The sequence below is a fragment of the Sander vitreus genome, chromosome 18, assembly GCF_031162955.1.
Source record: "Sander vitreus isolate 19-12246 chromosome 18, sanVit1, whole genome shotgun sequence".
NCBI classification, from domain to species: Eukaryota; Metazoa; Chordata; class Actinopteri; order Perciformes; family Percidae; genus Sander; species Sander vitreus.
Window position 1 is genome coordinate 20,144,228 of NC_135872.1, and position 11,734 is coordinate 20,155,961.

The 11,734-nt window shown below is 43.2% G+C and overlaps 1 protein-coding gene across 2 annotated transcripts; it reads right to left on the minus strand.

Annotated features, from left to right (window-relative positions):
* Nucleotides 1–1,166: 1,166 nt before the first annotated feature.
* tbx18 (T-box transcription factor 18) lies at nt 1,167–10,767 on the minus strand. Of its 2 annotated transcripts, none has more exons than XM_078275134.1 (8): nt 10,156–10,767; nt 8,516–8,675; nt 7,972–8,073; nt 6,437–6,608; nt 5,801–5,968; nt 4,691–4,755; nt 3,283–3,377; nt 1,167–3,032 (listed from the first exon to the last, which is right to left on the minus strand). In XM_078275134.1, the coding sequence occupies exons 1-8, from the start codon at nt 10,388–10,390 to the stop codon at nt 2,491–2,493; spliced, it is 1,539 nt and encodes a 512-aa protein (XP_078131260.1). In that variant the 5' UTR covers nt 10,391–10,767; the 3' UTR covers nt 1,167–2,490. The 2 variants fall into 2 exon arrangements, with proteins under 2 accessions (XP_078131260.1, XP_078131259.1); XM_078275133.1 differs by having other exon boundaries at nt 8,516–8,678; nt 10,156–10,764.
* Between the last annotated feature and the right edge of the window lie 967 nt (nt 10,768–11,734).

An 11,734-nucleotide genomic window follows, 5' to 3' on the forward strand; every position in this document is an offset into this window, starting at 1 on the left:
CAATGTATAAAAAGCTCCATTACCTTGTACCTCACGTTATGGCTCCGTAGCAGCCGTTTTTGTAAAAATAGGCTAACGATTGTGTCATAACCACGCGAATTACTGTCGCATAGTAGAGGAATTACCGTATAGTACAGGAGAAGCGCGCAGGCAGTTTTGACTCACATTAGCTGTTTAAGTTTAATTACTAACTAACTATTAATAAATAGCCTGGGCCTATGTTATCTCCTTACATATACCTACGCTCTCCGTCTCTGCAAGATTGGGAATGATTGAGATTTCTCTTGGCACAGCTACCAGAAGACTTAACTTTCAGACAGGTTGCTCAGGTCATATCTACGTCGTCTCTCTCAGTTGGAGGCTGCGCAGTAACGCTCAGCCATCACCGGAAATGTGCTTCTAATGGCCTTCACTGGTCTCCGTCCAGAGCAACGGGATCTGTTGGTCCATTTTATATATGTCAATGGTGCAGGCAGGAGAGTGTTTTCAGGAGTTAATTCAGATCTATCCGCAATTCTGCAGTTATAGTTTTTCATAATCTTTCTATTGCAAATGTCATGATATAAAGATAAAACACTGTATAGTTTTGGGTAGTTGATAAATATGATTCTTTTTGTGTCCTAACTGACAAAGTACTAGCTATTACAAGAGATAAGGTGTAGCACTAGTCTTGTTTTCTTTTCAAAATGTATTTTGGGTACGAGAAATATGTCTCTGTGTTTTGTCTTGGATTCTTGGCGTCTTAGGTCACACATCCGCTGTCAGCTCAACCACCTGTTGCCACACACACACACACACACACACACACACACACACACACACACAAATGTGCATACTCACACATGTCCACACCATCACACCCACATCCACATTCACCGCACACCCTGCCTCGTGTGACTAGTCAATTCAGCATAGTTGTAGGTCTTAGTCTTATTTGCTTGTGTGTGTGTGTGTGTGTGTGTGTGTGTGCATGTGTGTGTGCCTGTGTGTGTGCCTGTGTGTGTGCTTGAGAGTTGTTCTTTCTCCCGGTCTCCTGTGGTATTTTCATTTCTCTGGAATCCAAAGCCTGTGGAACAACCCCAATCATTGACTGCTTCATCACACACAGGCGCACACACATTCACAATGCCACTAGCACATACATAAGGGAGAACACGTAAGCGTACTCTTTTTTGTTTTCACAAGGAAATATTATATTGTAAGCATTGCAATTGCTTCACTTTTTTAAAAAAAAATGTGGAAAGAAAACGCTCCCACACACACACATGGTATGTTCACAATCGCCTTCATAAACAAAACAAAATCAGTTAAATTAGTAAGATATTGATTACATATTAACATTGTGACATGAATACATATATTTTATTTGGCTCAAAAAAGGTCACAGAACATGTTAATGTCCTCGGCCAAAGGGCGTGCTGATATAGCGCGTGTTTGCAAAGAAAAGCTTTTCGGTCAAGTTCAGGGTTGGCTGTTGCATACCTGACCCAGTCTAAAGAGCAGAAGCAGGTGCATTGGGGTTTTTAAGTGCGAAGGGTCACACAGCCTTTTATATACCAACATCTCTCCCCCGCCCGCCTACCCCTCGCTATATACAGAGTTATCATGTGCAGTTACGTCTGTGTCCCACAAGCCTGCCATCCAAACGGCTGCATCAAGGAAACATCTGTCAAACCAGACGTAGACTACGTAGATCAGTCCTTCAACCATCATTCTCCCACAGCTTTAACCTTGTCAGTCCATAACTGTCACTGGGAAATCTCCCCTGGTCTCTTAAGGCCATGATGTCATCATGCTAATATGTGACAGGCTCCTGGTGTTGTGTGTAAAAGTTTTTTTTTTTTTGAGAGTCTGAGTGGTGAAACGGCCCTGGCTGTAGTGCATATTACTAGATGGACTACATGTTTGTTATTCCAAAGATTTGATCGAGAACACCGCCAGGCATGTAATGACGAAGAATTGAATTGACGAAAGGAATTTAGTCAAAGTATCCCATAAAAACAAGTTCAAAAGTAGTGTTCAGAAACTCCATCCAAAGTAGGCAAGATCAAGGAGGCGATGTAGAATGCTGTGTGAGTATAACAGTTACTGCTTCAGGGCCTCCTGCCAGGGGTTGAAGTGCTTGCTTTGAGTGCCTGGGCCAGCCCAGTTTCTGCCCAGTCCATAGTCCGTTCCAGTTTAGTCGCTGGTTACATCGTTTGGACTCCTTATCCAAAGCTGCAGGTAGTTTCTCCCTTTAGTGACCACTGCAGCTGCATGTGCGTGTCCTAGAGAACATACTTAAAAGATAAGAACGTAAAAAATATTCCCTTCAGTTAAAAGAGCTTTGACAAGCTCTTTATGCTCACAGAGGCAATGGCTTGATCTGTCACTCCTCTCTGTTTGTCCACAATTCAGCCTGATGCTTTTTCAGCACGTGGATGATTAATTCGTAGAACGTTCTGAACCAATTTCGTTTTTCGTGACAAACCTAGATGTCCGGAGTCATATTCAGCCCATGTGGGCAGTGACCTGTGAGGCCCCACCTCCCGGCTGGCTACCCGCCAGTCCTAAAGTCCGGGAGTCAAACAAGAAGCCCTGCTGTCCTCCACTGAGTACACCCAGACTGTCCGTTAGAGTCCCACTGGGAGACGAGCCAAGGAAGGGACTCTGATGATTGGCAGTGGCAGCGGCAGCCATTTTATCAGGGCTGGCTGCGAGGCGTGGTGAGGGAGGGAATGTGTAACCGTACAGGCTGTAGGGCGGTGTGTGGAGGCGAAGCCCAGCGTAACCCTGCGGCGTGGGGTTGGATAGATAGCCAAATTGAGAAGCAGGGAGAGGCAGAGAACAGAATCCTTCGCCTTCATACGCAGATGGACCTCTGGGAGGGGGGAACGGCTCCTGGGGGTTGCTGTAGCGATGGAGAGGGTGCGTGGGTCGGCTGCAGGTGTAGTCAGGCGGGCTGAGAGGGCAGACCTGGAAAGGTGAGGAGCACGGGGACGTGGAGAGCAGGTGAGATGATGATCCGATCCCACCATGAACTCCTGGGATCCCTACAGAAACCGAGTCAGAAAAACAGAGAAGTGAACCTATATCCACTTAAATGATGGTGTTGTTTGTTGGTTTAAATTCAACTAGGGATGCACCACCTACTTTCTCCATGGTTTATTGTTTCCTTACATAAAATGATTCCAATGAGTTGAACACAGTGAGGTATACAGGTTAAATATTTTGAAAAATGAGTGCACAGTTATTGGACAGATACCCGGAGTATCCGGAAAACTCCCGGTAGTTAACTCTTACCTTGCTTGGTAATGCCAGGGATGTCCTCAAAAGTGAGTGTTCGCAGAGATGGACGCCAGAATGCATAAGACTCAACCAAAGCCTCCAGACCCATCCTGTAAAACACACGTTAACACACAACAAAGATCATCAGAACTTCCTTGTCTTGCACTTTCTTTAGTCACTGATGCAGCTGCAGTCGCTCTCTCCCAGCCCGCCTCACATTACGCCAAACCACCTGGCGGCCATTTTAGTCGCCCGTGGGGGCCTCTCTTGCCATCTCCATGGAGACCTCAGGTAATGAGGGGCATAAACGCCACGTTGCCATTGGCTGCTGCCAGCCGGGTGCTCGGAGGTAATTGCTTTCACACGGCTTTTACGGGCGAATCAGGACGAAGGAGCAGGAAGCCGCAGCAAGGATTTATGAGGTGGGACTCCCCCCCTCCCCCCCCCCCAATCTGCGTCTCCCTCCTCCTCTAGGTGGGGCAGAGGGTTGCTGTGGCGGAGTAATGCGAGTGCTCTGTTACCCCTCGTTAGCGTGAGGATAAAAGTCTTCCCCCCCGCGGGGTTGTAGCCACGGTGATAATTTAGACAAGCTGCCCGGAGCGGTTCTGTGTGCTCCAAAGCAGCCTATCAGAGCAGAAGTTTATTTAGCAAACTGCTTAACTCTTCCTGTAATATTTAAGGGGAGTTTTTTTATCGGCCTTCCTGAGTTTAACTTTTATAGGGTCAGCTGTCAGGTTTATCCAGTTGGCTGTTTTCTACCTTCCACCCTCTCAAATCTTCTGTCTCACACGTTCCTTCTCCTTCTCTTTCTCCTGCTCTCCCCCTTTCTCTCCCCTCCTCTCTAATGATTTCTGTGAGGCCTCGGGGGAGTGGCTGTTTGGAGACTGTTGGAGTTTAACTGCTGTGTTGTTTTAATGCTGTGTTTATATATGTTTAGAAATGTGTTTATACAGATTTTCTTCAGGACACTCTTGACTTTTATTATTTTGCTGTTGATGTTTATGTTCTCGAGGCCGACTGGAATCTGACGCTCCATTTAGGTTTGCAGTCGAGGTTAGATTTTTCCCTCTCAAAGCATGTGCCTGTAACTATGCAGTTGCGGGGATTAATGTGCCTTTAAAGTTAGCACATTTGCACGAAAATGCATCACCGTTAAATATGGTGAAATCATAATTGTATGTGCCACGTCTGTTCAGTTTAGTCAATTTCTTGACTGCCATTTAGAACAGCTTTAATGGGAGGCTGTTGCACATTTTCCATTAGAAAAAAATAAATAAATACAAAGCTTTGCTCCCCATAAAATCAGACTGAAATAGCCGTGACAAAAACCACAACCAAGCCAGTATATAATGCAGCCATGCATCCCACATTACCCCTAATGCACTAGATAATGTGAAAATCTCTGTGGCTGAATTGAACTCACCGGTTTCTGCCAGAGTCTCTGAAGCCTTTGGCAAATGGGTTTCTGTCAATTTTCAGCCTTGTAATCTGAAAAGTAAAATAAGACACTAATTATTTCCCAAAAATGTGTTATTACAAAGTCCATGATAACATACTGTGTAATGGAAGATTATTTCCAGCCCAAAGTTGAACATATGTGGGAATGCATGTATGTTTCCTTGCACATAGCTATATGTGAATGTGTGTGTTTATGTGTGTGTGTGTGTGTGTGTGTGTGTGTGTGCGTGTGTGTGTGTGTGTGTGTGTGTGTGTGTGTTAGTTAATGTCTGTGGGTGGTGTTTAACGCCCAACTCTGTGACCCGCATCCAAAGGGACTTTTATAGGCATCGCCACCATGTTCTGACTTCAGCCATCATGAGCTGTGGGCCAGCTAACCCCAGCGAACATCCTACTTCAAAGCTCACATTGACTGGTCTAGTGCAACAATCCAGAAACACAGCAGCTTTTACTTATTGAAGAAGTTGGCTTTGAAATTTGGGCAAAATTCAGAAAACATGAGACGCTCAAGCAATGTAGAAAAGTACTTCAAAAATCAACTTAAGTGAGTAGCACTGTCATATTTTAAAAATCAGTCCAATAAGTGTTTCCTTGGTGAAACTGGTAAAACACTCCCAAGGAAAGCCGCAGGACCTTTGTCACTCTCTCTCTCTTTTTCTGTTTTGCAAACACACACACACACACACACACACACACACACACACACACGCACGTGCACTCACGCTCGCAGAATAATCTACCTTTAAAATGCAGACCAGACCCAGGTGCAAAACATGAAATTGTTAAGACACAGAAACTAAAATAGTTTCTTATTTTACTTTTTTACTTCTTATAGTCTTGTTCTGTCTGATATCATTCTCTAGTGCAACCTGAAGAAGTTGGTTTCACTTGCTTATCAGTCATCGCTTGTTAGTAACTGTACAAAACTACAAAACAAACAATAATATCCATTGGCAACAGGGCAGTCAGTGTTGCACTTGCATGCTGGAAATGTGGGTTTCGTGGACAACGTTATCTTTTTCAGTGGGTTTGGTTTTAAGAGGACATGTGGTCGTGTGGAGGTCAGCTGTGCTACCTGTTGATTCTGATACGCTGTGACGGTGGTGAACACCGTCTCAGGGAAGGCGAAGGTACGGGTGCCTTCCCCAGCAGGGATGGCTCTCACTGGGGATAACTCCTCTCCACACTCCTTACGGATCACATGGACCCGCGGCTGGTACTTGTGCATGGAGTGCAGAATGATCTGAACAAGCAGGGAAAAAAATATAACAGCAACTTCACGTTATTCACAGCCATAAAACATAATAGTTGGATAATGAACATGAACACCTGGACACAGAGATGCATAGACGCATGCACCTGCACACATTAACAACCACAATACGTCAAATCAGAGACTCTCAACTTAAAGAGGGAATTATTGTTCTTGCAACAATGTCAGAAATGGGAATTTCTATTTAAAATAAATATTAGTCACAGGCCCTATTTCTTATTATTACAAAATGCAGCAGAACAATTCAGTTGCAGAAGAGTAGGCCTACTGGAATTATCACAACAACAAAAAATATTAAATCAAACTATAAAATGATGCTTGTCCTATCATAACGGAGAATAAAAAAAAAATACAATTCAAGAGGCCACAGTGAAGTAGGTTACCCATATAATAGTATCATAGAAATATTTTACAGACAGTCTTCGTTGTGGCACTTACATGTCCCTGGTCGTCCAGTTCGTTGTTGGTCAGTTTAAGTTTGTCGAAGCTGACCACCTGACGCATCCACGTCTCTCCTGAGGCCGGGGAGTCCGGGTGGATGTACACTCTGGGCGGCACAGGCGAGTCCGCATTCCCCGCTACCATCCACTTGGAGCTGTGGTACACGTACCTTCACAATTCACACACACACACACACACACACACACACACACACACACACACACACACACACACACACACACACACACGGGAAAGTAAATGAACACAATGTCCCGAGTTTGCTTCTTTTTTTTTCTTCCTCATACTGCTATTCACCCCATTTCACGAAAGAAAAACGCCAGAAAATAAGACCAACGACCACTAATAATCACAAGTGATATGGAGACCTTTTTAAAAGTCGAGAGAGAGAGAGAGAGAGAGAGAGAGAGAGAGAGAAAGAGAGAGGATTGAATCAGTCACGGGAAACTAACATAATTCCATCAAAGTTGTAATTATCATTCAACTACAGATCTCACATTTGAGCTTGGCTACTTCTATCATTATTTAATTAAACAAACACATTTTTCTTTTGTGCTGCATTTTATATGAAGAGGTTAAAAAAAGCGCATGCCAAGACAAATGTCAACTTAGAGTTCAATCAGGCCTAAAACTACTTTGTACTATTTTCGGTATGCAATTAAATGCTTAAAACGATGTAGGCCTACACTAATCGCCTTCAGCTAGTAACCCAACTAATTAGTTCCTCGTCTGGTTGAAGGTGTGCTCATCACCTGCTGTTAGGCGTTTGGGTGGAATCAAAAGCTGCAGACTCTCGTTCCTCCACGGCGCATTGTCGCCAGCAGATCCTTACTGTGCGTGCACGTGAGCACCACGTTTCCCTAATCCCCTGTACAATATGCCATATCTTGTCAGACTGGCCCAATAACATCCGTCCATTAGGATGTCACTCATCAGTCCACCACGCCGCTAAAAACGTGTTTACATTTAAACGGCTTTTGAAAGTTTGAAATGACAGACCTACAGGCCTACAGTGCCTGTGTAAGACTTGGCTGCATCGACGCCGTTGCAATAACACGCAGTTTTTTCTTCTGCATTATAACGACATGTGTTGGTTTGACCTTCTAGGGTGGAGAGGTTAGGCATCCAAAAGGCCCTTTTCCCAAAAGGGACGGCAAAACCGCCGTGACAGCAGTCCGGTGCCAAGCGCCATTTGTGGAGCCAGAACGAGAGTTGCACAATTGAAAAATCTTAGGATGTCCCAGGAACAGTGTGTATGGAGTCTAAAATAAGACTACATATGCTAACGGACATGCGTGTGGCCATTTATGTAAGCCTATACTTCTATACATTTACAGTTTCTGTATCACATAAGAATCTTTATTTTAATGTGACTTTTGTAATTGTTTATAAAAGGATCACACGTTTTTTCATGAATTTTGGAGTGTGTGTGTGTGTGTGTGTGTGTGTGTGTGTGTGTGTGTGTGTGTGTGTGTGTGTGTGTGTGTGTGCGCGCGCGTGTTCTGTGCGTTTACCTGTATCGTTTGTTGTCCACGGGGATTATATCCATGGCGATGTAATACTGCTGATGTGGGTCCAAGCCCGTAATCTTCACACGCATAGCGGGGAACATCCGCCTGACAGGAAAACCAAATAAATCATCTGCATTGGAGATTTCAGATCAGCTACAGGCTACATGGGTTTACAACACACAGTCGTTATTAATTTATAATAATAATAATAATAATAATAATAATAATAATAAATATATATTATAGCTTAATACAAATAATAATACAACAGACAAGGCTGTTTAGGCCGTCGTCTTTTTATCTTTGAGAAATGAAGTCAGCTGATTACTTCTATAATTATCGGATTCAAAGCCTAGCAAATTTCCGATTATTATGACTCTTATCTTATTTAATCTTTTATCCTAAATTAAATATTTGTATGCATGTTTTATTTTTTATTATAGACAAGTCTGGTTTATTCAAGGTTGCCTAGATTGTATAATTCTTTTGTTCAGCCATCTCTGAGCGCGTCTTTTTGTTTCCATCCCCGAACATTATAGACTCTTACCGTCCAGCCTTGGTAATGATCATTTCCGTGCCTATCTCGTGGAACCGTTTCCACAGGTCTGATCCTTGCAGGTCCACGCGGGTCTCCTCTCCGCTCGCGGTTACCGGCGCCGTGCACGGAGCTGCAGGCTGCGGGCTCTCGAGCAGCGCGTCCTCGCTCTCTGCTGCACCGGAAAGAGGCGAGAAGATGAACACGTTTCAATAGTAACACACCCATCTAAGCCAAGCATTATTCTACTTCAAGGATATTTTGTCCTGTGACTCATAGAAAAGGCTACATACTGAATACATTACATTTATTTTAAAAGCACACAAACATGACAGCAGGACGAACTCTCGATTACTATAGGCTATGTAAATATAACCACCAAGACTATAACTGCACAAAGCACGTTTTTGCATTTGTCCAAATATGACTTATTATTTGGTACGTTATTATATTAAATAGGCTATACATCATTCAAATTGTCCCATTACAGAGACTGTAGCAATGATTAAAAAAAAAAAAAACTTTCAGCAGCCCACGAAAAAGGTCAAAACTTTTACTACACACTACAAGTTATTTTTTAGCTATTGCAAGGCGATAAAAATGCTTTATAGTATTCTTCTGATTGCGTCTATTAAACTCCCTCTTGAATACTGGTACACTGACAGTTGGGAATTTAGAATATTTTGTATGTGTTTTTGTTTTATATGTGTCTTTACAGTTCATACACTACTGAACTCCAATTTAAGTCCCAGTAGGAACTGTGTAATGATTTTCATGATGTAGTACTTGAGTTTAATTCTGTTTTAATATTGGGGATATGTTTAGAGGACACCCTAACAGTAGTGTTTACGTTACTCACCGCTGTTGTTATTTGCGCTATTCAACGCAGGCCTCGCCAGGTGGTGGACATTTATGGACATTAGACATGGGCCTAACAAGCCAAACTAACACAAAGGCAAATCCTCAGCCAAGTGCGTTTTAAACGTGCAGCAGATTGAAATCCTTATTTGTCATGGCCAGTCTGTTTATGCTTTCTGCAGACCTCTTAGCATCCTTTCCGTGGCCGTTCCCCTGCCTTTATAACGCTGCTAATTGGCGTGTTTATGATTGCAACACAACTCATAAAGCGTCTCACATTAGTCACACTCACACCACTCATATTTACTAGACCGGGGCCACGATATGATATCACACTTCCACTCTGAGGACCTGACCAAAGCCTATCATTGTTTTTCTTTATGATCTGGATCTTTTGCGTCTTATTAAATATTCCTCAGCAATAAGCAGAGCATACATGATCCTGATGGAGGAAAAAAAAATACAGGTTTTTATGTAAAAAACAAATCAAGTTGAAGTAATATCCTTAAAAACAGTGATAGGGTATCAAATGCACATGGCCTATTAAATAAACAGCTGTATAGCAGTAATCGCTTTGAAAACAATTACAGCCTATAATGATGAGCCTATGGTTTAATGCAACATTGACATTATGTTAGCTTTATATTGGCTATGATATAGGCTACTTCTAATTTGGTAATGTTGCCATTCCAATGGCCCATTGTATGCAGTCATTGTAATGTATTATACATTTAATGTAGTCTTTATTATTAGGCTTGTATTACTACCGGCTTTCTTTGTTGTTATTTACTTACGGGATCCGTCACTTGCACATTCTGCCTCGCTGCCTCGGTCGCTGGTGCACGCTCTGTCGGCTCGCGGCCCCGGGCTCCCGGTTAGATCAGAGACATCAGTCCCGTCCTCGTAGTCGGCGGACACAGCATCCTCCCCGGCCTTCCTGCGTCTCTTTTCGGCTCCGATCAGCGCCTCTACCGAGAATGCATGCGCCTTAACACTCAGCGCGCACGGGGACCGCCGCTTCTCTGCCATTTCTCTCGGTCTCCGAGCAGAGGTACGAGAGGAAAGAGACGGCGTCACGGGCTTGCAGGGAGCAAGAAAAGTTCAAAACACACTGAGTCGAATAACAGGAAATCCACGATGGCAGGCCAGTTCTTTCCGTGCGACGGGTTGTCCGTCCTGGAGCCGGACAGCAGAGGAAACAGAGGGAGCCGGGACGAGCTGTAGCCTAATAATGTCTCCGTTATCCGTGAGAGCCGTGCGGACTTTTGGCGAGTGTCAACAACCGGAGCTTAGTGGAGAGCCGGAGAATGGGACCTGTCAGTCACAACACAAAGCAACCAATCACGAGTAATCACAGCCCCCCGGAACTTTCCCCTGGTCCCGCCCGCTGTGGGGGCCGCTCGTGCCGCCTTATGTGGTAAAAGTAGAGCTGGTGAATGAATCATGTCTTCAGGCAAAGGAGCGCGAGGAGCGTCTCTCTGGGGCATTGCGCGCATTTTCACACAACGGCCCGAAATGCTTTGCATAGCTGGACATTAGTACCTCGTGCACGGTGGACACTGGTGCTCCCTATTCTGGGAATAAGCATTTCTTACACCATGTAGGCCTACGTGTTTCACATATAATGGCATATAATGTGTTTGTGCATGTGATAGTCTCATCATTACAACTGTAAGCGGCCATAATAAATGTAGGCCTATACCTACTCACTGGCCCTTAATAGAAAGAAAATAGGCCTGTGTTCAGATTTTTATTTCTTAATTTGTGTGCCCTTCAAAAGACATATATATATATAAAAAAAAAAATCGGAATTCTGAACTGTCTATGAAATATGTGTGAGTTTTATCAGTTCTCAACAAACACGACTGTTTCAAACAGCAGAAACACAGCAAAAGCTCTGCTTCATGAAATTATTATAACAAGCTGTATTTAATAAACAAACAAAAAGATTATGCAGCTTGGTAGGGTAGTAACATGTTGGTAACGGTATCCTTAACTTCAATGTGCAAACAAATTCCAGTCCTTGTTTTAGTGCAACAACACAAATGTAAAAGTGAAAAAAAAGAAAAAAAAATCCTGAAAAGCTGTAGTGCACTAAAATCAAAATTGTTGTCACAGCGTAAAAGTTGTTAATCACAATCATTTATAGGCAATGTTTAAATAGCCTACTTAGCATCTATAGACATAAGCTAAATATAAGCATAAATATCTACATTAAAGCCTTATCTTTAAGATGCCCATTTAATAATAATAATTGAATTATCATTATCGGCTTACAGTGCTTGTTGTTTATTATTTTGGGTTGAAAATGTAGCCTAAGTAATACAATATTCTTCTTTAGTCAGTAATTAAAGTAAGTGGATTAGACCAGAG

Bases quoted from the DNA above. Each gene is read 5' to 3' on its own strand.
- tbx18 (XM_078275133.1), bottom strand. From the start codon at position 10,390: ATGGCAGAGAAGCGGCGGTCCCCGTGCGCGCTGAGTGTTAAGGCGCAT. The intron at 4,756-5,800 runs GTAGCACAGCTG...TTTACTTTTCAG, and splicing joins CAGCGTATCAGAATCAACAG to ATTACAAGGCTGAAAATTGA. The intron at 3,033-3,282 runs GTAAGAGTTAAC...CGGTTTCTGTAG, and splicing joins CCCTGGCATTACCAAGCAAG to GGATCCCAGGAGTTCATGGT.